This window comes from Psittacula echo (assembly GCF_963264785.1).
Source record: "Psittacula echo genome assembly, chromosome: 22".
Lineage (NCBI taxonomy): Eukaryota > Metazoa > Chordata > Aves > Psittaciformes > Psittacidae > Psittacula > Psittacula echo.
In genome coordinates, this window is record NC_137758.1 from 6715399 (window position 1) to 6742155 (window position 26757).

General features: G+C 43.1%; 1 protein-coding gene across 2 annotated transcripts; it reads left to right on the top strand.

Moving 5' to 3' along the window:
* Positions 1-39: 39 nt before the first annotated feature.
* MAPK14 (mitogen-activated protein kinase 14) lies at positions 40-26490 on the top strand. 2 transcript variants are annotated; one of them, XM_080632733.1, is made up of 12 exons: positions 40-468; positions 7223-7352; positions 10032-10090; positions 12002-12113; positions 12627-12656; positions 13094-13141; positions 13560-13674; positions 14676-14747; positions 23209-23288; positions 23781-23859; positions 24164-24337; positions 24756-26490. In XM_080632733.1, the coding sequence occupies exons 1-12, from the start codon at positions 353-355 to the stop codon at positions 24821-24823; spliced, it is 1083 nt and encodes a 360-aa protein (XP_080488859.1). In that variant the 5' UTR covers positions 40-352; the 3' UTR covers positions 24824-26490. The 2 variants fall into 2 exon arrangements, with proteins under 2 accessions (XP_080488859.1, XP_080488858.1); XM_080632732.1 differs by lacking the exon at positions 23209-23288 and adding an exon at positions 20979-21058 and having other exon boundaries at positions 44-468.
* Positions 26491-26757: the final 267 nt, after the last annotated feature.

Genomic DNA, 26757 nt, shown 5'->3' on the forward strand with positions numbered 1-26757 from the left:
AGGGACGGAGGGAGCCGGTAGAGCGGGGCGGGGGAAGGCGGTGTCAGGCGCTCCGCTGTCACCGCGCCCGCCCCTGAGGTGAGGTGAAGGCGGGAGGGGGGAGCACAACCGGCCGCGCGAGGCGAGGGGGCGCGCGCGAGCGGGCGTGAGGGGACGGCGGCGGGGCGGGAGGTGCTGCTGCGGGGCCGCCCCCGCCCGCGGGAGAAGCGAGGCGGGGAGGGGAGAAGAGGAAAGAAGGAAGAAGTTGCTGCTGCTGCTGGAGGTGGCGGCGGCAGCGGTGGTGGTGGTACTGCAGCCGCGGGCAGAGCCTCCGCCTCCTGCCGGGCCGGGCGGGACGGGCTTCGGAGCAGAGATGTCTCAGGAGCGGCCCAAGTTCTACCGGCAGGAGCTGAACAAGACGGTGTGGGAGGTGCCCGAGCGCTACCAGAACCTTTCTCCCGTCGGCTCCGGGGCCTACGGTTCCGTGTGGTGAGTGCCGGGAGGGGGCTGGGGGTGGTGTGTGTGTGTGTGTGTGTATGTATGCGATGGGGGCTCGCTCGGCCTCCACGGATTCCTGTTAGTCTGCAAGGTTTTTACCAGCAAGAAGCGCTTCTCCCGATCTGAGAGCGGTGCTGCCGGGAAGCCGCAGTCTGGTCTTTGGAATGCGGCGGGGATTGCACCACATGGCAGGTGGCACTAAAACATTTTTGCAGGGGAAGATAATCGTGTCCCAACCCTTCCCCCCCCCCGAATGATCTCATATAGACATATTTCGCCGAGCCTCCTTTGCAGTTCGTAGGTGGGGGGTGGAGAGGGATGGAGACTGGCAAGTCCCTCTGCAGAGCTGAGGGCCTGGCAGCTCTTGTCCCTGTTCCTTTCTGGACCTGAAGAATAGATTATATTTGAGGCAATTGTATTTTTAATCTGTTTATGGGCAGGGAAAGTATAGGCAAGTCTAAGAGAGCTGCTTTTGCATCCCTGACTTGTTTACCAGTATCGATATTTTCTTGCACTGTAGATCAACAGAGGAAAACTCGTTTTATTGCTATAGAATGTCAGAATTACTGCAGTATGCACTGCCCGGGAGAGTAAAGTCCTTGTAGGAGACCTGCAGAGATACAGAGAACTTGAAGATAAGAGTTTCGTTTTTAATGTTTAAGGGGCAGAGCATCTGACATGCAAAATACAGCACTGACTTAATAGGTAGTTTCTCTGCTGAAGTATGTTGGATCATTAAACATAAATTAAGTGGATTGCATGCATCGTTTAATCTTAAAGACAGGGTTGTATTTGAATCAGTTTGATGTCTGGACTTCAGCAGTCACGTAGTACAAACGTGTTCACAGTATAAATAGGAAGTGTTTTCCACATGAACATTCTGGGTTTTATTCTTTGGCTCTATCCAGGTGTGATCTCAATTTTCAAATCTGGGTGCATCATGATTGCTGCTAGATTTGAGCAGGCATGAATATTTCTTGGCATAACATGCAAATTTGTATTATGAATATCATGTTCCATGCTATGGAGGGATGCATGCTGCACTCTGCTAGTAAAGAAAAGGAGTTGTTTTGCATGTGCTGCAGTTTTAAAGAAACCAGGTTCTCAGCTGTTCTTACCAACAATTTTATAGCAGTAGGTTAAGTTTAGCTTAAATAACATGCATTTCTTAAAGCTGCTGTGCCTCAAGTATGCAAATGATTGTGTTTCATGACAGACAAAGGCTGGTCAAGTCTAGTTGCAAGAGTAACCACTGTAGTTCTGAGGGTTTTTTGCATAGAGGGGTTTAGTTTGTTGAAAATAACGTTTGGGCCTCTCTGCCACAGCTGATAAATACCTTGTTAGTGCCACAGAATGACACCTCTCCCCAAATGTAATGGAAACTGAATTTGCTCCCTGCCTTGTCCCTTGTATTTTTAAGGTAGCCCCTACACCTTCTAGCTCATTCCTCTTCTATTCCCCCCCCCCCTTTTCCCAATCTCCATTGTGCCTCTGATACTGACAAAGTTTGTTTTCACAACCAATAACTGGAGGCTTTGCATCATGAATTTCCTGTTTTGCTATGTCAAAATTTTCAAAGATTGTGCAACTGTGTTCAGAGCAGATGAAACAGTTTGGTGTTGGAAGTGATTCCAGTCATGTGGCACGAGTCTCTACGCTCTGTGTTAATGGTTTTCTGTATGTTCTAAAAGTATGCTTCAGAAAAGATATAGTCCAGAAAGACTGGTGATGTGAAAAGGGTGTCAGAATTAAATAAACCCCCTTGCATATATATGTATATCTTTTATTAAGCTGCAAATGATGATGTATTTAGGAAATTCCTACAACGACTTGTCCTGCTCTCTGTCCCTTTGGAGATTTTTCTCCCCAGTAATAAGTTACCTGATTTCATTTGAGACTTTGAGGTCGTCCCTCTGTGTTTGAATAGTAAATTGCAGGGTTTTAACCACCCTTAAACTGAATGTTTAAATATACTTCCATGTATGCCTACTGTATTATTATATTAGAACATAATAAAATGTTCTGGATTTCATTTGGTTGTCAAGATTGGGGCATTTACAAATTAATTTCTAGAAGGGGGGAATTAATAAAAAAGAAATAATTAAACTAGCTGATAATCATTTAGACTATGGAGCTGTGGGCTGCTTCAAGTGTCTAATGTGAGTGTGACTTGGAGCATCCCAACACAAGAACCTGACTTTATTTTGCAGTCAGTGGCTGGAGAGAAGCACTTTCTGCAGGAAAATGAGCACTGGAGGCACATGCTTAGAGCACATATCCCAGTGTTTTCTGAAGTATTATGTGTAGTATCAGAAGAATGACATTCAAATGGCCAACTTGGGGTTTTTTCAGTATCTGTTTTTTAAAAAAACCTGGAAGTATGTGGAGATGCAAGTAGGGATTCAGTTCCAAACCCTCAAGAAATACTGATAATGTGTCCTCAGATTGATCATTACGAAGTCACGTAACAGTCGCTGTGACATCTGTTGTGTGAAATGCTATTTCATTTATTCTTGCAATGGTTTTGTATATTCATATAACATAGTCTCTTGCATGAAGAAGATTTTTGTAACCAGGTCTATGCTAAAAGACATGTGGGTTCCTGACATATCAGTCTTGTAATACTCCACATGAGGAGAGAGGTGTAGAGAATGCTTGTTTGTAGACTGTCAAGTTTTGTGGCCCTTCCAAAACCTGTGACTTCCTCCCATTTCGACCCACAGTTGTACCAACACTGACTGGATTTCTTGGAAATAGAGATACTTGGAAACAGAGATATTGAGATAATTTCCCTGTTTTTAAACTAACAGAGAAACATCACGGGTTTAAGAAATTTTAAAACATTAGGCTCCAGAGGAATCACAGAATCAACCAGGCTGGGAAAGACGTTTAATCTCATCCAGTCCAACTGTTCTCCAGCACTGCCAAGGCCACCACTAACCCATGGCACTGAGGGCCTCAGCTACAGGGTGTGTGAACACTTGCAGGGCCGGTGACTCCAGCACTGCCCAGGGCAGCCTATTCCAGTGCCTGAGCACCCTTTGAGAAAGGAATTGTTCCTAATCTCCAGTCTAAACCTCCTATGGCACAGCTTGAGGCTGTTTCCTCTTGTCCTGTCACTTTTTACTTTGAGAGGAAACCAACCTCTACCTCACTATGACCTCTTGGCAGGCACTTGTAGAAAGCAGTAGGGTCCCCCCTGAGCCTTCTGCGTACTAAGCTACCCCAGGTCCCTCAGCTGTTCCTCAAAATGAAAATTAAATGAAGTAACCACCTTAAATTCACCTTTGTTGCTCCTCCATGGACTTTTAGTTTCTTTTTACTAATGCACTTTTACTTTAGGCTTACTAATCCCTTATCTAAGTGTTCAGGTGCCTCCAGAGTATGTATGCACTTGGAGGGACAGGTGCTGGCTGCTCCAGTAAGGTGTGGTAGATACGTGAGGAATGATATGAAGAGGGTATAAAAGTGAGTGGGATGAAGCGGCCTTACAGGTCGGATTAGCAGAACACACTCGGGAGGGGGGAATTGCACAGGTGCGGAGCTCTGGAAGTGAAGGCAAGAAATTACATCAGTGTGAGCAGATCTGTCCTACAGAGATTTTTATTGCAGCTTTCTGAGAAGCAGCAGCCAACAAAGTAGAGGAGAATGAGACTTACAACTTTTTATAGTGTTTTGTGAGGGCAAGCGACTGACATGCACATTTAGACTGAACTCTGCAACAATGGGTGTTCATGGTAAGCTGCCAAGTGTGTTGTTTCTGCCTGTAACTAGAGGTCCATAAATAAATTCCAGAGGTACCACCAGAAAGGTTCAGTTCCCTTGGGTATTGGCATAGGTGCTAATGGTAAGCAGCATGCTATTTGGTGAAAGTTTGCACAAAAATTAACATTCTGATTATCAAATGTTTAAATAAATCACTTTCTTTAATTTTGTGTGTACTTTAATTCCTCAGACAACTTCAAATGTTACAGAAATAACATTTAGAAGTTAGACGTTGAACCAGTGGATATATTCTCTGAAGTAGCTGTTTTCTTCTAGCTCTTCTGTTCTGGATTCAGTTCAGGTTAGCTTAGAATGGTACTTTTTGCTCGCTTAGGGTGAGGTGGATGCAGCTCGTGTGCCATAGCACAATGCCATGCAAGAAGTTAAAAAAACCATGATAAATGCAGAATTTGCGCTGATCTTGTTTTAAAAATGATTTAACACTGTGGCTCATGCACTTCTTTCATATCTGGGCTTTTTTAGCTGAAACACCATCAGTGTAATGCAGCTGTTTTAAGTCTGTAATGAAAGTCAGCTTAATGTTCTTTAAACCATTCTCCAGCCTGACAGCTCTTCTGTAGCTCTGTTCCTACACGTGAAAACCATGAGACAGTTATCTGTATTGGCAGAAAACTGTTCAGCATGCCTTTATCTTCAGGGAAGTAGTCTTTAGGCCTCAAATATGACTGAACTTAGAGTTCTTGTGACTTCAAGAGTAGCTCTAGGTTGTGAACATGCAGTAATAGAAAATTTTCTTTCCTGGGCTTGTGCATTATGTTTGTTAAATGGTTTCTCAGTACTGCTGATTGCATTTCTTGTTGGAGGTTGTACATCTACAGGGGAATGATGACTCGATATGGCCCCAAAAACATCATTAAAAAGATGAAATTGAATTTCCTTTGGACTCTGAAATAGCTGATGTTGGTGGCTCTCAATTTTGCTCTAAAAACAACCTGGTGGAAAATGAGAGCGGGATCTGACTGTATAGCCATGAAGGTGGTTAATATGGAGGGGATCCCCTTCTTTTCAAGATGAAAGAGGTACTGGTGTATGCTGCCTTTGTACTCAAAACATTTGAAAGCTGCTAAAGATACCTGATTAATTCCCAACAATGTGTTAAATTATGATGACTAACTTTAATATTTTTGCTCTAAATCTAGAAACCACCTTGATTATAATTAAAATACTGTAATATAATTACAACCTGAATTAGGGATCTTTGTATATTGCAAAATGGTTTACATCAAAAAAACCTGAATTCTGTTTTTGTGAAGTGTTGCAGCTCAAATATCAATATTCTAGTGAGGTGTGAAAACTTGCTGGTTTGAAAACGAGGTTAAAAAGTGAATCCTTAATATCTGCTTTTGTCTGTCCAAGCCAAATGAGGGGATCTGGTGAGTGGAAATGGTCAGTAATGGACATGATCCGGGGCAGGCAGTAATGGGCAGATCCTTGGTGTTCCTGTGATCTACTGTGTAGCTGTATGGCCATGGCTCTTCCCACTCTGTGTGTGCATGTGCCCTTTTACAGAGAGAGGAGATGCTCTTCCTCCTGACTGCCCAGTGCGTTTTCCCACTCTCTTGCAAGATCTGGGGGGGGGAAGATTGCTGTTGGTAGAAGCAAACTTCTTATTTTGTTTTCTATTTCTGATAAACCTCATCTAGCAAGTTCCATGGAAACTGAGCAGCTCTGAGATAAGGAGTGTCTTTGCAAGTTAATTCCAGTTAGTTGCTTTAAAAGTAGATGACAACTCCATGGGGGAGTGGGGTGGGGTGGGGAGGAATATACATTTGTGAGTTTGTTCTGGGACTACTTTTGTGATTGGGTTTGAACTTTCTGTTAGCTGAGCTTCTACGCACGTTTATCTTAGAGGGATTTTCCAATCTAATTGATTCTGTGGTTCTGTGCTTATCAAGAACTAGTGTAGTGCATGCTGACTTTGAAATGGAGTTGGGAGTTTGCCCTGAATCAAACTGCAGCAGGAAAATAAACAAGTATTGTCCTTCTCTGACTTTCTCCAGTCCATGCTTTCCCCTTGTTTGTTACCTTGTATTGTATGACCTGGATTTCACATCTTCTCTTTCTCCTTCCTTTTTGATAAACCAGAGCTGTTTTAGGTAAGAACAGCAAAGAAGAGACGAAAGAGGAGTAATTTGGTTCAGAGCTAAATAGCTTTACAGTTCTTTAGTTCCTCAAATATAAGCCCTATGCTCAGGAAGATTTTATGCAATGTATCAGAAATTTAACATAATTCTTAATGTGTGAAGTTTTTGTTTCAAACATATCAGGCTTCTGCTTCTTAATATTATAAAGAAGTTGTATAAGGACTTACTTCAAGAGATGGTTTTACAGTACAGAATAGCAAGTATACGTACATGTAGAATTACCAGATCGGATGGAGTTAGTCTGTGAATTCTAAGAAGAAATATTATTTCTATATGTAAAGTTTCTGCTAAAGGGACAAGCTTTGGTCATGTACAGCTAAATATGATTTGTTTATATACATGTTTTTGGTAACAGGACTTGAATTTTAGATGTGATTTACCAAAGAAATGTGATTTCAGCTTCAAATGTGATTAAGCATCATGGTTGATTTTATTAGGCACAGACCTTGGATTTTTATATGGACTTTAAACCATAAAAGTATTTTGAGCACAGCATTTTGTGAAGAAGTGTGGTCTATGAAAATGTGTTTAGCAATACAATTAATATTTACAATATTTCTCTTTACTGTGTGAACAAGACTCATCTTTTACACGTTTGCTGTAGAAACCAACAGTTGTGTCAGTATGTGGGGGTTTGGGGTGGGGGCATGGATTGTGGACCAGGGTCTCTAGAAGTTAGTTTCATTGCAGGGATGAAGAAATGCTGTTGACTGTGGCTTAGTGTCCCAGGTAGCTGCTGTCTGGAGTTGCCAAATGTGGATTTGAAGATGTTTATTAAACAATCATTTTGTTAATTTGATTTCTCTTTGTCGTAGCTCTGCCTTTGACACCAAAACGGGGTTGCGTGTGGCCGTAAAGAAGCTGTCCCGACCATTTCAGTCTATCATCCATGCCAAGAGGACCTACCGAGAGCTGCGGCTGCTTAAGCACATGAAACATGAAAATGTAAATTGAAGGAGTAAAAGTGAAGTATGAATAGGTGGCCTGAAGTTGGACTGTCCAGAGAGCATCCATTGGATTGGATGTTTGGATTTTGATCTAGTGTGAGGCATCCCTACCCATTAAAAGGGGGGTCAGAACTTGATGATCTTTAAGGTCCTTTCCAACCCAAACCATTCTATGATTCTGTTTTTCTCCTAATGCTAAATACAAGGCTTTTAGTGGTCCAGGGGGTTATAGCTGTGGAAAAACACATGATAAAAAGAAAAACCCAAACCCAATAAATACATAACCAATCTTGCATAAAAAAATCCCTTAGTATTTCCTAGAATGATCTGGAAATTGCTGCTTAGCAGGTACATGCTTGTCTTTAGGTTTTAGGACACAAGTGATATTTGGTTTGACTTGCCTATGTCAGGCGGGTGTGGAGTAGATGATCACTATTTCTGTAGGTAAAAGGAGGGGTGAGAATTGGATGGCTTTTCATACAAGCCATCCACTTAAATCATCAATAGGGAAACCAAATAGGGTGTGACTAGTGTTATATTAAACTGTGTTTTGGTATAACCCCAATTTGGTGTAGAAAACAGTTGGTTGACCAGTGCTGTGCGTTTGAGGCATTAACATACCGTCACATTTATTTTGGATGCTGTTTGGAGCAAATAGTCTCATAACCTGCCCTCTGTAGAGCTGTCAGGATTCAAAAGGAAAGGAAGGTTCTTGGTTTCTTTTGTCTGAGCAAACTCCTGCTTAGCAGAAGGGAAATACTGTTTTGGAAGCAAGCTGAGCAAGCCCAGGGCCTTTATCTATCACAGAAAGCCAAACCAGGCTGATTTTGTTGGCAGATTCTCCTTGACTGGTCTGTTCAGATCTTCTCTTGTGGCAGTGGTGGCTCTATGTTGTGGCTTCTGAGCACTGCAGTCAGCAGCTCATTACCCCTAAATCTTGTTGGCATTTTTAGTGTGACTGACATAATTGGAAGTTTTAATGTGTATTCACACTATTGTCAACAGTTCTTCCTCAGCACCTCTGTGTGATACCCGTGTCTCAACAGCAGAGGTAGCATTTGATCCTGCTTAATATCTAACCCCTGGAATTCTTCTGGACCTTTTCTCATAGTTGATGAAAGCTTTTAATATCTGTGTGTATACAAAAAAAAAAAAACCCAAAACACAACCAATCAGCACATGAATCCATTTTGTCTAAGATAATAAGATTAAGCAATGAAAATGAGATTGTGGCTGGTGCTACAGCAGTTCCGTGTCTGACATACGTTAATATTTTTGGATTAGTGTTGCTAAGAGCCTATGTAGCTTTAGGAGTGAGTGATAAAAGGAAGTTGTTTGTATACAGAAATATTTATTATCTATTCATAACAGCATAAGAGCTGGTTCAGGCGGGATCATCACTGCTGGTGTCTTGACTAGTCTCAGTTCGGAAGTAAACCGCTTGGTTTTACGTGGTACAGACCCCAGGGGCAAATCTAGAAGGTTCAGTGGGTTTTTAGGGACAGATTCTATCTCTTCAGCTCATATATTCATAGAATAATATTTGCTATTAGGATGAGGCAAATAATGTTTAAAAGCACGTTTCAGTGAAAAATAGAATGAACTTTATCAACCGAATGGATATTTTTTTTCTAATGCTAGATCTAGAAGACAATTATGGGATAATAAGGTAGTGTTCTTTCCCACCGAGTAACACAAGCATATCCTTTTCCTCTCTGATACAGCAGGTTAGGTATATATTGAAAGGTATAGCTGCTCTCTTGGCAGAAAATACGAGTGACGCTGTCACAACTGTCAGCTGTGTGTGAAAATGGTGTGCTCATTGCATGGCTGTTTTCCTGACTTTTCCGTTGTAGTTGTCATTATTCATTGCTTGTGTTACGGATCCTTGAATTTTTCTACTCATTACTTTAGGACAAGTGAAACAAATCATAGAATCCCAGACTTGTTTGGATTAGAAAGGAGCTTAAGATCATCCAGTTCTTACCCCCTGCCACGGGCGGGGACACCTTCCACTAGAGCAGCTTGCTCCAAGCCCCATCCAACCTGGCCTGGAACACTACCAGGTATGGGGCAGCCACAGCTTCTCTGGGCACATTGTGCCCGTGCCTCAGCATCCTCACAGGGAAGAACTTCTGCCTAATATCTAAGCTGAACATCCCCTGTTTTGAACCCATCACCTCTTGTCCTATCACTACAGTCCCTGATGGATGCTCTCGTAATACTCTCCTAATTCTGATTTTAGCATGGAGTCAACAGTATAACTAAGAACTGAGCAGGAAGTAGGCAGTTTTGTCTGGTGGTTGATTTTTATTGTTGTTTTTCTGATCCATTTATTTCCTGAACAAAGCTTTAGATGCTTTTGAAGTAAGTTAATCTCAACCACTGTTTACACCTGCCTTTAGTTACAGCTCCCGTTTGATGCTTTCCATGGGTGGCTTGTGTGAAAAGACAGCTGTGTATTTTTAACCTGAACTATTCTTTTATGCAAGAATTGAACATTTGCTTCTAATCTTGTATAAATACTAATGTGCCTATATCTGAATAATTCATGTAGTTGGAAATGAAACAGCTACTGGAATGAGTGGCTTCTGTTCCGCAAAGGATCTTGGAAACTGTATCATATTGTACTATGAATGTATTTCCCAGCTTTTTCACTGTACTGTTTTCTTTCTAGGTGATTGGCTTGCTGGATGTGTTCACTCCTGCCAAGTCTCTAGAAGAATTCAATGATGTGTAGGTAACTTCTCTGAAAACTGCAACAAAACATTTTTTGTGTCTTCCTTGCATTTCCCAGATAGAAACATAGAATAGTTAGGGTTGGAAAGGACCTTAAGACCATCCAGTTCCAACCCCCCTGCCATGGGCAGGGACACTTCACACTAAACCATGTCACCCAAGGCTCTGTCCAATCTGTCCTTGAACACCACCAGGGATGGAGCATTCACAGCTTCCTTGGGCAACCCATTCCAGTGCCTCACCACCCTCTCAGTAAAGAACTTTCTCCTTATATCCAATCTAAACTCCCCTTGTTCAAGTGTTAACCCGTTACGCCTTGTCCTATCACTACAGTCCCTAATGAAGAGTCCCTCCCCAGCATCGTTATAGTCCCCCTTCAGATACTGGAAGACTGCTATGAGGTCCCCACGCAGCCTTCTGTTCTCCAGGCTGAACAGCCCCAACTTTCTCAGCCTGTCTTCATACAGGAGGTGCTCCAGTCCCCTGATCATCCTCGTGGCCCTGCTCTGGACTTGTTCCAACAGTTCCATGTGTTTCTTATGCTGAGGATACCAGAACTGTACACAATGCTCCAAGTGAGGTCTCACGAGAGCAGAGTAGAGGGGCAGGATCACCTCCTTCGACCTGCTGGTCACGCTTCTCTTGATGCAGCCCAGGATACGGTTGCTTTCTGGGCTGCGAGCACACACTGAAGCTGGCTCATGTTCATTTTCCCATTGACCAACACCCCCAAGTCCTTTGCTGCAGGTCTGCTCTGAATCTCTTCTCTGCCCAACCTGTAGGTGTGCTTGGGATTGCTCCAACTCAGGTGTAGGACCTTGCACTTGGCATGGTTAAACTTCATAAGTTTGGCATCTGCCCGTCTCACAAGCGTGTCAAGGTCCCTCTGGATGGCATCCCTTCCCTCCAGCGTATCAACCAAACCACACAGCTTGGTGTCATTGCCAAACTTCCTAAGGGCACGCTCAATCCCACTGTCCATGTCACTGACAAAGATGTTGAATAAGACTGGTCCCAACACCGATCCCTGAGGGACATCACTCATTACTGGTCTCCAGCTGGACACTGAGCCATTGACCACAACTCTTTGCGTGCGGCCATCCAGCCAGTTCTTTATCCACTGAGTGGTCCACCCATCAAATTGATGTCTCTCCAATTTAGAGACAATGATGTCATGTGGGACAGTGTCAAATGCTTTGCACAAGTCCAGGTAGATGACGTCAACTCTCTGCCCCTGTCCATCACTTTCATAGCCCCATCATAGAAGGCCGCCAAATTGGTCAGGCAGGATTTCCCCTTAGTGAAGCCATGCTGGCTGTCACCAACCTCCTCCTTGTTTTTCATGTGCCTTAGCATTCCTTCCAGGAGAATCTGCTCCAAGATTTTGCCAGGCACAGAGGTGAGACTGACTGGTCTGTAGTTCTCCTGGATCATCCATTTTCCCCTTCTCAAAAATGGGGGTTATATTTCCCTCTTTCCATTCATCGGGAACTTCACCTGACTGCCATGATTTTTCAAATATAATGGACAGTGGCTTAGCAACTTCATTTGCCAGCTCCTTCAGGACCTGTGGATGGATTTCATCAGATCCCAGGTGATTACACAAGTATTTGCCACCTTAATTCATCTGCCACCATTCTTGAGCAGTTCTGAATTCCAGCACAAAAGATCCTGGAACATCCTAAACTACTGGACCAAACGGACTTGTTCACTTGTGTTTTATTGACCAGTGCTGTAGGGATCAGCCTACTGATACATAGAGTTCATGACTGTATTTAGTGTCATGAGCCATGTTTCATTCAGCAGCACGCTTTGGAACAGTCAGCCCTGCTGCTGGCACCTCATAGGCAGTTCTTATCCTAATCCAGGAGAAGGGATTGCTTCATAGCCTGTTTCTTTTATTCCTAGGTACTTGGTGACACACCTGATGGGAGCAGATCTGAACAACATTGTGAAATGCCAAAAACTCACTGATGACCATGTGCAGTTCCTCATATACCAGATTCTTCGGGGACTGAAGGTACTTGTCCCTATCCTTCCTGAATGTCCGTAGCTCATCAGTGGGAGGTGGATGTTCACGATGAGTGTATTTTTTTTCAGAGATTCATATCAATACATAGTGGAAGTTCTGTAACTTTCCTAACATATCATGGGATAACCTTTTATTACTCTTTCACTCATACCTCTTTGGAGCTCTGACAGTAAAATTAGTTATCATTTAAGAAGATATTTTTGTGCATACCTATAGACAGAGTCTGAAAGATGATGAACTGAGCTGCCCTCTCATCTGCTCTGACTGTGAATCTTCCATTTCTCCAGTTTTGTTTTGTTGTGGTGTTCCCCCAGGGTGGCATTGCCCTGGGTGATCCTGAGGAAAGGCAGAGTGAGACACTGTCCATAGACACATGCTCAGTTCCTCCTGCAGACAAGCTGCAGAGTTGGGAGGGATGGGGTAGGACAATAATTGTCTAGTGAAGAAACATGAAAGAGGCTGCTTAGACTGTTACATAAAACTTGTCATCTTGCTTTGCAGTACATCCATTCAGCTGACATAATACACAGGGTGAGTATTTATCCTAACATTGCTTCCTGTACTGAACCAAGGACTTTAAAATTGTAGCACAGAATCTTACAGTGCAGCACCTATAGAAAAAAGAAGAATTTTTCCAAGAATTATTTGGGTTAACGAGTCAAAAGGTTAAATGTGGGAGGTGGTTGTCAAGATCCTTAGTTTCTGTTCCTGCAGATGTTTGGGTTGTATCTTTGTGAAATAGCTTCTCTATTTAAATACACGTCTGCAGCACTAGTGTTGCAATAAGCTTTTATGTGTTTTCACTTAGATGTGACACAGGCTTTGGGATAAAATAATTTCCCGAGTATGGAGAGTTGATATTTACAACCAGTTAGAATCTATTTTCTCTCTGCGTTTGCATTTTAATCTACTTCAGACTTGTGAAACAACATATATACCACTGTTAATGCTGATGTTTTGGTTTTTAGGACTTAAAGCCTAGTAACCTGGCTGTAAATGAAGACTGTGAGCTAAAGGTAGTGTGATCAGAAGCTCTGTTTGGGTTGACTGGGATTTGAGTGAATGCCATGTGGATGTCATTTGGAACTAAAGGGACAAAATAATTCCTGTAGAAATATTTTTGTGGCCCAAAGTACTAATGTCCTTCCTAGCTGTAAGGATGTTTTCCTGTATCTGTTTCTGTGTTTTCAATGAAAGTTAACAATTTGGTTTGAGTTTAGTTGGTTTAGAGACATGGTATCCATACAAAATTCAGTGTGTTGAGTCTTACGCTGTTCTGGTGTCTTTTAACAGCTTGTGAAATGTGCTTCATCATGTGCTTTTGCAGCTGTGCCACCTCTCCTCCACCCAATCCAATAACTGCCTAGCTAATTGCTCTGCCTAGTTTGAGTTGTTCCACTGCAGCAGTTGGTGGATGTCTCTTCCATTCTGTAGATCCTGGATTTTGGCTTGGCCCGACACACAGATGATGAGATGACTGGGTACGTGGCTACCCGGTGGTACAGAGCTCCCGAGATCATGCTGAACTGGATGCATTACAACCAGACAGGTAACACAGTTAACTAACACAAGGCTTTTCAGTTCCTGAATTGTGGAATAAAAGAGGTTATCCTTTACATGTGCTGCTCTACGTCTGATCACCTAAGTTGGGAGTCATGGGAATTACATTTCAGTGAGGGTAATTAAAAGAAGGAAGGCATGGAATGAGTATTGGAACCACAGTCTACTGAACCTTAGTAAGTTCAGAATCACTGTGATAGCATTCATAAAACTTCCTTAAACTGAAACCTTCAAAATCACAATCAGCAAAATACTGTCTTAGCGTGGTGGTTTTTAAAGTGAATGAAATGTATCTGGATGAGGAGAAGGTGTGTTTCTAGGAAGCTACTGGGAATACACTGAAAAGTGTCTCGAGTTAAGGTGTGAAGAAATGCTGTATAAATCTCCCTTCCTTTCCTCTCTTTTCTTCTCAGCAGCTCCTTCACAATTATATCTTCCTCACGGTTTCCAGTATCTTCTCAGCAGCACACTATACTTCTGTACGATGCTTCTAGATCAGGCGCTGAGAGGAAAAGCAAAGGCTGAGAATAGCTCTTGTGCAGGAGAGCAAATAATGTGCTTTTCATACTCCGCTGTTTTTATTTCTTTTCTCTTTCCCCCTTGCATGTATGTGGACTTGTCTTGCATCTGTAGCATAATAGCTGCTGGTGGTTTGGCTAGAATTTCCAGTGGGCCGTATGCGAATTCATTCCTCAGGGTTGTCCTGAATGGGTTCCTTCCTCTCTGGTTGTGTAGTTTCCTGCCCAGCTCTTTGGTGTTCAACACATGTTACACTCTGGAAGCAAAATCTTCCTGATCTTGACTACTCCTGTTATCTGGACACGTCTGAGGTGACGTAGTTACTGAGCAGAATCAGTTACCTTGCACTGTATCTCAGGTCCTTTCAATGTCATAAGCTCATTTAAGGATAAAACTGTTTGTACTTTTTGGACAGGGTGATTCTGTTGAGACTCTTCTGCATTACATTGTTCTGTGTTTTATTTTGTTCAGTTGATATTTGGTCAGTGGGATGCATTATGGCTGAACTGTTGACTGGAAGAACGTTATTCCCTGGAACAGACCGTATCCTTTAAAAGTAATATATTTGTTGGAATCTTCACTTCTGTAAGCGTCACAGTAAAAGTTCTGGGTTTGCTTGTGGGGTGGTTTTATCCTGTTTTTAAATTAATGGCTTCTTTTACTCACAGTCTGATGAGGTGAGTTCATGATTTTGCTGCACACAAAACAATCACTGTGCAAGAAGGCAATTCAATTCCTCTTTATTATCTGTTAGCATACCAGAACTACCTGCATGTTTGTTTCTGGGAGGTGCCTTTCTTTAAGTTCATTTAAATTCGTTGCTCTTTGAGTTTGTAGAAAATAACTGCATAGAGTAGGCTGGCTGCTAAGAATCCTGTCACACTTCAGGTTTCTAGCAAATGTGAGGCATACCTTCTGGCCTTTCTCTGTGTCCTAGTGGAATGCTGTGAAAGCAGCCCCTTTGCAAATGCTTCAGTGCCAAGTATCTCATGCCATATTGCTCTGAAACATTTAGGTTCCACTTCCATTCTTGAGTGTTACCAGATTGTGAGCCGCCTTTCACTGTACCTTTATATCAACACGAAAGATCAGCCTCTAATAACAGCATTTCAAAAGTGTTTTGTTGCTGCACTGAAGTGGGCTGGGCAGGACATTTGAGCAGATTTGATAGAGCACTTTAGGAGAGTTGGTCAGATTTTCCCCCAGGAAATTAGAGCTAAGACCTGAATCAAGCTCTTACCTTCCAGCTTCTGTTCCTTCAGCCACACATGCTGGGGTAACTTAACTGCCAGGAAGGTTTTTCTTTGCCAAGAAATTGGACTTTGTTTGCCAGAGAAAATAACGTTGCCCACCTTTTAGCAATGCTTATTCTTTCAACCACACATTGTTTATTTTAACTTATTAATTACTATTTATATCTGTTAATTGAAGTATGTTAGCATTTGGTGGACAAAAAGCCCAACAAACTAGTGTTGGAAGTGCTGGACTCCTGTTTACTAGGTTACTTGTGGAAAGCATCTCAATTCCAAAACTCTTTCATAGGGGGAGAGGTTTTCCTTCCAGTTTTGACAGGTTTCACCTCCCTTTTTGCTGTGCTTTAGCTTGATCTGTTTTTCTCCTCTTCTGCCTGTCTCCATCTCATAATCTCTCTCCAGATTATAACAAATAACATCCACAATGCAAACTAAAGTTTACTGTTAGGATCTACGTGTTTTGCTTTGGCATGTTAAGATACTTTACTAATTTGTATCTCCCAGCAGATACTTGTGATTCTTTACCTGAAATGCTCAATTTCGTTTACAGATGGTAATAAAGCTTTTGAATTAAATGCTTTTTCTGCTCTGAGTTGGTTAGATTATAAGAAAAATAAGGCTTGATCCTTCCCCATCATAGATAAAATTTTGTAGTACTATAATTCTTACAGTCTTTGTGTGTAAGTTCCAGACTTCAGGTAACATATGTGCCATTTATCATGAGGTTAGGACTATAAGGGGAGCAGGGTTGGTGGTTATGAGTTTTGTTTGTGCATGTAACTCTTAGCCAAGGATCTAGAAAGGTCCCATGCTGTCAGTTTACACTCCAGTTTTCTCCATATCTAAAGACAGCAAGTAGAAGTAACGTTACAAATGGTTGTAGCTTCTTCCTCCCTCAGAAGGCTTTTTGAAGTCTTTATACATGCATGATTTTGAGAGGAAGTTTTAGGAATTTTCCAGATGTAGATCCTGTTGGGTGCTTCTGGGCTCTTAATGATCTCTTTGTACCCACAGATTTGCTGAGGCCTGTGTTACTCCTGCAGTGTCACTGTGCAATTGCTGCCTTACTAACTTTGCAATTAATGTGCTTAATTCAAGGTCTGTTTTACTGTTAGTCATCCATAAAGATGCTGCGAGGGCTGGGGTAGCTCTGCTCTGGAGCCGGGCTGAAAGAGCTGGGCTGGGTCAGCCTGGAGAAGAGAAGGCTCCTGAAGGGGAGACCTTAGAGCAGCTCCAGTGCCTAAAGGGGCTACAAGAAACCTGGAGAGGGGCTTTGGGTAAGGGCCTGTAGGGACAGGCCGAGGGGAATGGCTTGAACCTGCCAGAGGGGAGACTGAGATGAGCTCTTAGGCAGAAGCTCTTCCCTGTGAGGGTGCTGAGGCGCTGGCACAGGGTGCCCAGAGAAGCTGTGGCTGCCCCATCCCTGGCAGTGTTCAAGGCCAGGTTGGACACAGGGGCTTGGAGCAAGCTGCTCCAGTGGAAGGGGTCCCTGCCCGTGGTAGGGGGTTGGAACTGGATGAGCTTAAAGGTCCCATCCAACCCAAACCACTCTGATTCTATGCCTCTAGTAGCTGGGGATACAGTGCATCCAAATCCACTGCAGTTCTAGGGGAATTCACTTTGCAGTTTGAGGCAGTGGGAGTTTCTTTTCTGTGTGTTCAGGAAGCTGGAAACTGCTCCTGTTTGACAGCAGAAAATTTGACATTCTTCTTGATTTTTGTTCTTAAGACATTAATTTTCTCACTATATAACTTCACATTCCAAAATGACATACATAGTGACAGAAGAGGTGGAACTTTCTCAGGATGATGATCTTAGAATCATAGAATAGTTAGGGTTAGAGGGGACCTTAAGATCATCCAGTTCCAACTCCTTTGCCATGGGCAGGGACACCACACAAACAATGTCACCCAAGACTCTGTCCAACCTGTCCTTGAACACTGCCAGGGATGGAGCATTTATAACATCCTTGGGCAACCTGTTTCAGTGCCTCACCATCCTCACAGTAAAAAACTTCTTCCTTATATCTAACCTAAACTTCCCATGTTTAAGTTTAAACCCATTCCCCCTTGTCCTGTTGTTACAGTCCCTAATGAAGAATCCATCTCCATCATCCCTGTAGGCCTCACTCAGATACTGGAAGGCTGCTATGAGGTCTCCACGCAGCTTCTGTTCTCCAGGCTGAGCAGCCCCAACTTTCTCAGCCTGTCTCCATACGGGAGGTGCTCCAGGCCTCCTTGTAGCCCTTCTCTGGACTTGCTCCAACAGCTCCATGTGCTTCTTATGTTGAGGACACCAGAACTGCACACAATGCTCCAAGTGAGGTCTCACGAGAGCAGAGTAGAGGGGCAGGATCACCTCCTTCGACCTGCTGGTCACGCTCCTCTTGATGCAGCCCAGGATACGGTTGCTTTCTGGGCTGCGAGCGCACACTGCAGCCGGCTCATGTTCATTTTCTCATCAACCAACACTCCTGAGTCATTCTCCTGTTCAGAAGATTCTCTTGGTTGAAACATTGGGCCCTTTCACCAAGGATTTAGCAGAAATGGTGTAATGTTATTTACAGGCCATCAGATAGTTCTTTGTATGGCCTGGAGATGCATATATTGTACAGGCAGGCTGTGAAATTAATCTGGTAAGTAATGAAGTTGTATTTTGAGATGGTGTTCTGCTGTGATGGTTGTGCCACTGATAACACTGAATTTAGTTTGAAGTTGTAAAGGACCTAATCTGTAGAGATTCTGAATATGGCTGTCATTGACTTAAAGAAACAATTGGAGATACACTTGGAAAAAGTCCTGTGATTAATGTGGCTCAGCTCTGCAGGACTTCAGACTGAATGTAAACTATTTGAATTGTTCCTGTTGTGATCTAGGGGTGGAAATACTTGGGTGAAAGCTGGATTTCTAATATGGGTCAGATGTCTGCCAGGAGGTGGAGAAGGCGAACAAGATTGTGGGAAAGACAAGTCAGAGACAAAAAAGTGGAGGTAATGAAAATCAGACTCCTTTAGGCTTTTCATGTGAGGCCTGGCTAGAGGCTTGCTTTGAGGTATTATCGAATCGGCCTTGTGTCAGGATCAGTTTTGTTAACCATGTATATTCTGAATGTTTTTACGACTGTTGTAATGTCGATTCATAGAAATAAGTAGGAAAGTTGACTTGCATAAAATAATAAAATACAACTAATATCTTGAATGTTTTGTACTAGTTTAGCCAATTTTCTGTATGCTTTAAATTGATGGTATTCCCTTTAAACTCTGAAAAGCATATTTATGACTATTTTTTTCAGTAGTGTGAAACTTCCCTGATAACTAACCAATCTGACATTACATATTCTTCTGATACGTCTCGCTCCTGCTTGTGGTGGCAGCTAAAACAGAACTTGACTTTGCCTGGGTAAGCTCTCAAAGCCTTGCAGTGCCTGCTGGTGATGGCAGGTTCTTCTCTGAAATTCGGAATTGCTGAGCCTCACTGGGGGTACCTTGCTGATGGCACTTGGGATTTGCATGCTGGGCTTTTCTTTTCCATGCACATGTTTGTTTCTGGCTTGTATTTTCTTCTGCTTTTTATTTACTAAGTCTTTTTCCTGTCTTTTAATTGTTTATGGCTCATTTCTCTGATTATCTTAATGGTGTTTTCCAGCCTAGTTGATTCTGTGACTCTGGGATGTGGTAAGGCATGTAGTTAATGAATGCTGCAGTTCAGCAGGTTATAGAAGGAGCCTAAGAAGAGAAGCAGGGGTTGGGTTTTGCTCTGCCTGCAGCACATAAGACTTGGTTCATTAGTTACAGAACTGTTTCACAGTGTGCAAGGAGGATGAAACCTCCATACAAGAGAATCCATGTTCTGTGTTTTCTCTTGCTTATCTGAGAAGCCACTGAAGCATATTGCACAAGGATCTTCCAGTAGCACTTTTCCTGGGAAAAGAGGTGGCAGTAATATTGTTAGCACACCTGGTGCACATGGTTTTAAAAGCATTTAAATATAGGTATGGCATGTGACTTTGAAGGCACAGCAGCAGCAGCCTGAAATTTGCACAAGAATGATTGAAAGAATCTATGATTCTATGTTAAGGGCTGTTTGAAATGGCCCTGAAGAGCAGCTGGCTTAGATGCTGTCCTAACTGAGGCTGGGATAGCACTCTCTGCCAACTCACCAGTGGATATACTGATTTCATTTTAAGCATTGACAATTAAGAGTTGACAATTCAGCAGCTAAGCTAAATCCAGCTAGATGCATTGGATTTACTCTTAGGTTTCGAGTGTCTAAGTAGGTGGGAGCTGGCTAGGCAACTTGAGAAGTGAGAAGTTAGTTCAGCTGTTCTGACAAAGTACTATTTCCAGGGCTTTTAATTCATGTCATGTGTAAAGCTTTAGATGAGCTTTAGACCAGAGTTTACATTAAAAGATAAAGGTTTTAGCAAAGTCTGGGTGATTCCTTTCATACAGAGTTTGCCAGTATTGCAGGAACTGAGGCTTGCTTAAGAAACAGAAGATGGTTTTGAAGTTCTTGGAGTACTCAACATACTCTAACAAGGAATTGTAACTGTGTTAAAACATGGGGAAGGGATTAATCTTGGAAGAAACATTGTCTAGTGAGTAGGCCAGTGAGTAGTCTAGTGAATAGACTACTTCTGTGGAAAGGAAAATATATGACTGGTTTGATAGGATTTTAAGGGCAAATGTAAACATTACAGACATAGTCTGAAATCACTAGTAGGTTTTGAAGGGCAGCATGGAGAATAATTCAGAGAAGAAGGGAGATTATTCTTCTAATTGTTTATCAAAGACACCTTGTGTCTCCTTACTGTGAGGTTTAGAAATAAACCAGTGTCTTTAGTGGATTTTTCCCTTAAGTGTACATTTTGGCACTTAGGTCTTGTCAGAGAGGGCAGCTTGGATGGGTATGTGGTCTGGTGGAGGCTCTGTTCTGGGTAACACATTCTTTGCCTCTGCAGTGAGATGTCCTGAGAGCTTTCTGCGGAAAGACTTTAAATGTGAGCCCCATCTACAGGCAGAGCAACGCTGCAGGTCACGAGCAGGCTCCAATTTTCCTACTTTCTAAGTTTTACAAGTGGCTGAATTACCTTGGAAGGTGTTCACAAAAGGCCTTGACTCTTGTTAATAGCAGTTCTTACCCTTGTGAGTCGCCTGCTTCACTTTATCTGTCACTAACACAACCTAATCCTGCTGACTGCTTGTACTGTGGTGCGGGGCCTGAGCGGGCACGGTGGGCATGTGAACTGGTCCTTTGCCAGTGGGGCAGCAACTCTGGCTCCTGCTCTGTGGTAGTGAAGGATGCAGTGGCTGATCCAATGCATGCGGTGTGCTTGTAGACAAGTTGTTCCATCTGTCTGAGTACAGGCTGAGCTGTGTTATAAGGGGGTATTCAATGAATGCAGTTTTCTTAAAACAGCTTCTCAGTTGAGGCCTTGGCAGGAACTAACTTTCAACAGGCTGATAACGTTGCGCTTTTCATTTTGATTTGTCCCAGCATTTTCCTTTATGGTCCATCATTAGATATTGATCAGTTGAAGCTCATTTTGAGACTCGTTGGAACCCCAGGGCCTGAGCTTTTGAAGAAAATCTCCTCAGAGTCTGTGAGTTTACACTTTGATTGTGATATCTGCCCTTTCGGAAGTCCCCAGTTTGTGCATTGCCTTCCTGTAGTCTTACCTGTAGTATGTGTTGCGGTTTATTTTCTATTTTTCTTAATTCCTTTGTCATTCTTTGCTCTTCGATGGCTTTGAGTTCTTCTGCTGTGTGTATCTGATCTTTATTCCTCTTACCTCTGTCTGTGGTATGATTTCCTCCTTCTGTAGTCTCATTTTACTGCTTCGTGATGTTTCTTTCAGTTTGTGGGTTTATACTTCATGATATATTGTATGCTCAGGTGCTGCTGGGGAAGTATTTTCCACAGCTGAGAGCTTGAGAGTCATCTCAATTATTATTTCTCCAGATTGCCTACCCAGGGCTCTTTCTTAACAGGGGCAAATGTGTTATCCTCTGGACACACAGTCCCTTCTGTAGTATGATTAAGTCTGAAATGCTGCTGCCACAGTCTTTAGTTTTGTAGCCTAGAAGCCAAAATGCCTTTTAGGTGCTTCTATGTGGTAGCTAGTTCCATGGCACACAGTCCGCTGAGAATATATCTTATTGTGCTGTGTATTTAAAGAGTATTGCTGTGTGGGGCTCTTCTGGCAGGGTAATAGTTAAAAGCTTTCTGCAGTCCCATTTTTAAATGGGAACCTCTATTTCCAGCCATTTTGGTATCGTTGCAATCTGAAACTTGTGCAGAGATACTATTAAATGTCATTTAGTTTTACCTGTTTCTGAAGGTGAAGTGCATAAAAGTTAGACCAAGAGTTGCTCAAACTAATCCATAATCCGTGCCATAACAGCACGGATTAACAAGTGAGTGTGCAGTGAGCAATGAGCTTGTGTAGAGGTAACTACCAGTGTACTGGAGTGAGTCAGTCTGCTCTTCCCGATATATAACAGAGGATCAGCACGGTGGAGGGTGATGATGAGCTTATTTTGTACAGCACCTTATGTTCTTTTTCACCTAACAATGACAGTAAATGCAAAATGTGAGGTTAGCCTTGAATTGCAGTTGGTAAAGGCAGATATGTGCAAGTTGGAATCTGTTGGTAACTTGCTGAGTATCAGACCAAGAGAATGAGCCTTGGGATGTTCTGCCCTTGGAGGGGTTGGAGGTAATCACCCTGTGAGCTGACCTAAGGGTACTCTGGTATGTGAAGTGCTGGGGATTAGAGAGATAAGCTTAAATGTTCACTAGGTCAAGCACAAGATTAACTTGCATACATAAGGTTGAAGTTGGTCTTTTTACTTAACGTTGCACAATAAAAAGAGTAATTGCTATTAGCCAGGTCCAAATCAAGAGGCTGCTTAAAGAGAAATGCAGTAATGTCTAGTCTAGGTCATGCTTTAACTAGAAAGGTTGGACCTCCTTGAGGTCCCTTCCAACCTGGGCTTCTCTGATTCTGTGGTACTGTTACTACTATTTCTCTCCATTGTATGGAGACAACAAAACTATTGTGGGCTTTAGTGTGTCACTAACCAGTTGTGTTTTCCTGTTGCATTACTTGCTCTTCCTCTGGGTTCACTGCCATCAGCTAACTCTGTCTTATGCAGTGCTAATGGTTTGCTAATTTTGCATTTATTGCCTTCTGTCACCTCTCCCACATCTCAAAGTGCATTCAGAGCTGTTTAGAAGGAGGTGTCTGGTTGTGAGCCAATGCCACTTTGCACCACAAGGAACTTAAGTACTTTCTGAACAGCAAGAAAAAAAAGCTGGTAACCAGTGCAGGGGGTACAATTGTTGTTTCTATTTTAATTCTTGTTCATTTCCCTGAGGCTGGATGTAAATGCAGCAGCCCAGGGAAATCTCTGATGAGTAGCTTCAGCCAAAGGAAACATCTACTGTGGTGGCTTAAAACTCCTGGGAAATGTCAAGGCAGCCATGTTGTAATTAAAGCTATTGCTGGTGGGCAGAAATACTTTCTGTTCTGACACTGTTACCAACTGATCAGTAATTCCTCGTTGGTTTAAGTGTTCCCTGGTGCAATTACTAAACTTTTCATGAGTCTATGAAGAAATCAGCGGGCCTTGCTGATTGCTGGTGGCTTTTGCCTTGTGGTTTGCAGAAGAGATGCTTTGTATGTAGCTGTTTGGTGTTTAAAATGGTTTTTGCACTGTTTTTAACAAAGCCCTTGACTAGGCACTTAAGATATTAACCAGCTTCAGCAGATCATGCGTCTGACGGGGACACCCCCTGCATATCTCATTAACAGGATGCCCAGCCACGAGGTGAGATCTGAGCAGATGAGGGGGGTTTGCAGGGCAGGGCTGCTTCTGGAAGTGATGTGCTCGCATGTGGCATGGGGTGGGCGATTCCCTACTTGCTCTTCAGCAAGACTTTTGTACTAAACGAAGACTGTACATACTCAGACACATGCTTCAGAGACTGGGGAGAGCCTTGGATGCGAGTGGGTTTTGTGTTGTGTGCCATATTGTGCAGCTTCCCAGCTGCCACTGTGCTGCACACAGCCTCACTGGGACTCTGAGCAGCACCTCTTTGCTTTCGAGTCTTGCATGAACCCTGAGTCTTGTCAGCTCTTCCTCTGCTGTCTTGAGTGGCCTTTAGTTGGGAAGTTGCTGATGGGCTAGTAAGTACCAGACTAAGTAAAGAGAAGGCAAAGCAAGGAGACCGACGATAATTAGTGCTTCAGGATGACTGAGATGTACTTTGTCTTGGTGGCTGGATTGTATTATGCTTCAACAGAGCATTTATTTCCACAGGCAAGAAACTACATTCAGTCTTTGTCTTACATGCCAAAAATGAACTTTGAAAACGTGTTTATTGGCGCCAACCCACTAGGTAAGGAGCTTCTGAGATGCTATGCTCTTTTGGAGGCTGCAGCTCTAGAGGGTCTTGGGACACACTGACTAAGTGCAGTTTTGACTTTAGAAGTAGTTGAGAAGAGAACTATGTCCCATTTCCAGAGTTTACAAAGCACGTGTGGGCTGCAGGTGTAGGAGGAAGAGATTGTGGATGGTGGGTGGGTCCTCGGAAACTACATATTCCTCAAAAAATAATTCCTATGACAACCTTATGCTTCAGGGAGCAGTGTTGTACAGCTCACTGTGTAAATCCTTTCTTTCCTGTTGTGGTGCTTTCCCAGCTGTGGACTTGCTAGAGAAGATGCTGGTTCTGGATACGGACAAACGAATTACCGCAGCAGAAGCACTGGCTCATGCCTACTTTGCTCAGTATCACGACCCGGATGATGAACCAGTGGCAGACCCCTATGACCAGTCCTTTGAAAGCAGAGAACTTGAGATTGAGGAATGGAAAAGTGAGTGGGGGGACAGGAGGGGAGCCAGATTCCCTGGTGAGCTGTGGGAGTTGAGGCACAAAAGAAACAGCTAAAACCACACGTGTCCTGTTTGTTCTGAGCAAAGCTGTTACATGCTGTGCATGTAAGGAGCATGGTCCTTGGTAGCTAATTACTACTGTAAGCATACAAACATGTAGGTGACATAGTTGCTCATGTCTTCCATATATTCAAACTTACTGACACCTCCTTGATGCTCTGGAAATATCTTTTATTGTGCATGGTAGTGCCTGAGAATGGAGGAACCATTCTCTTTCTTAATTAAACCATGTTCTTTGTTTAAAATAGTGTTGGACTCTCTAAGATTGTTGCAGGTTTTCTTGCACCAGGGATGTCTTTAGTACTGCCTGTTAAGTTCCTGTCACACTTTTCCCACCAGGCCTGACTTACGATGAAGTCATCAGCTTTGTGCCACCACCACTTGACCAAGAGGAGATGGAGTCCTGAGAAACTGCTCTCTTCTGCTCGTCCCACTTCACTGTGAGGGGAAGGCCTTTTCATAGGGACTCTCCAACTATCGTTCAAGTGCCTCGTCACAATATTCTCCTTGGTGGAGGGGTTTTGTGTGTGTTGAACTGGGGGGGTGGGAGGGGAAGGGAAGAAGCTGAGTCTATGTAAACATGCTGCATGCTCTCTTGTATTCTGTGTCCAGCCTGGAGCAAGCCTCTGAAGAACCTGTTGTGCCCACGCATTAGTCCTGCCAGAGTAACAGTGCACAGTTTGCACTGCTGGGGCGAGGTGGGGAAGGTGATGTTAAGTTTGGTTACAATCATTGCCATTTATCAATTCTTCTACAACTGAGTAACCTCAAAAGAGTGGAAGTTGGTTTATAGGCTTAGAGAGTCCTCTGTTTCCTTCAGGACTGCAGGTGGCGTTGAGGGATGTCCTTGCTCAATGCCAGATGGCTGATTTATGTCCAGGTCTTCCTGGTACAGTAGAATGTACAGGCCTTCTCATGTCCAATTCATGGATCATGAAAAGGTTTTGTTTGAACCTGTAAATATGTTTGTGCCTTAAATGAATGGGGAGAGAGGGGAAAGGAAGTCTAGAGTTGAAATCTGACCTGTTGGATTTTGAGGGGGGGCAAGGCTCCCAGATAGTCAGGCATGAACTCTATGTAATCAGGAAATAACTTTCCGAGGCAGCAGCCTCTACCCGTGGATTGAGTGTTCCTGTATCTTTCTCTCTTGCCCTCCTCTCATTGTGAGGCTTCCCAGCATTAATCCCCAGGAGACAGAGGCTGGAGAAGATTCTTGCTAGCTGCACATTGGTGTATTTTGTTCCTTACAAGGTGGGGTGGTTTTGCATGTTGTAGCTGTCTGTGCATGTAGAGCTGCTTGATTTTTCTCATTACTTCTCGGGGATGGCGCTGGGGCAGTTAAACCATTGGTGAACACTGAGTACCTTAGCCAGTGCCATGAAATCACAGCATCCTTCCTCATGTGTAGCAGCTCATTGTGAAATACCTGCCATGCTGGAGGCTCTGAGGAGGAACGGAGAAAACATACGGCATAGACACATGCACCTTTTAGTTTGTTCTAACCTTCTGGTTTCAGAGGAAGAGAGGTTGGGATGAAGGGTTTCTTGTGAGATCAAATGTAAAATGTTCGAAGAACCAGCTATGGCATCTTGTGCCACAACTTAAGTTATTTCCTGACAAGATGTTTTTAGAAGTATTGGAATCCAAAGCAAAGAAATAAGCATGCATAAATCCACAATCTCCCTCTTGCTGTCTATATCTATAAATATAAATATTTATATATATAAACCTAACATTTACTAGAGGTTGTTTTTTTACCCTCTTGGATAAGAGCTGCTTGGCTGTTTTTGAGCAGGTTGATCTCTGCCTGAGGAAACATGAAAAAGGGAGTTTGTTTGAATGCAAACGTAGTTCAGATACTTTGAATTTTATAGGACTCTGCATGAGTGAAATACCCAGAGGTAGAGACCTGCAGGAGGGAGGTTTCCCAGCATGTGTGTGTGCTGGGACTGCACCGGGGGAGCTCGGGAGCCCAGTTTTAGGACTTAAAGGAGATGGGTTTAGACATTTTATGTATGGACAGTGTAGTTGTGTATGTGAGGAGAAAGGCTTTTGCAGTATTTTGTACCCTTGTTACCTATGGGATGGAATCATCAGTAGTGTTTTTACCCCATGTTTGGAGAGGCTGCACAAAGGGATGGGACAATTGATTCTTCATAGGCTACTTTCCAGTGATCTCTTCAGGTCAAGCATTTAATAAAGGTGTGAGGTGAGGTGAAGAGAGCAGTTACGTCATGCTCTGGGATAAAACTCTCCTCAGCCCAACAAAATCAAGACATAAACCCCTCCCTTTTCTGCTGGACCAGCAGTCCAGGTATCCAAATGAAAATGTAGATACACT

Excerpts from the sequence above, each read along its gene's own strand:
- MAPK14 (XM_080632733.1), top strand. The coding sequence starts at position 353 with ATGTCTCAGGAGCGGCCCAAGTTCTACCGGCAGGAGCTGAACAAGACG. Across the intron at positions 13,142-13,559 it reads ATGAAGACTGTGAGCTAAAG|ATCCTGGATTTTGGCTTGGC; the intron begins GTAGTGTGATCA and ends TCCATTCTGTAG. Across the intron at positions 24,338-24,755 it reads TGAGATTGAGGAATGGAAAA|GCCTGACTTACGATGAAGTC; the intron begins GTGAGTGGGGGG and ends TTTTCCCACCAG.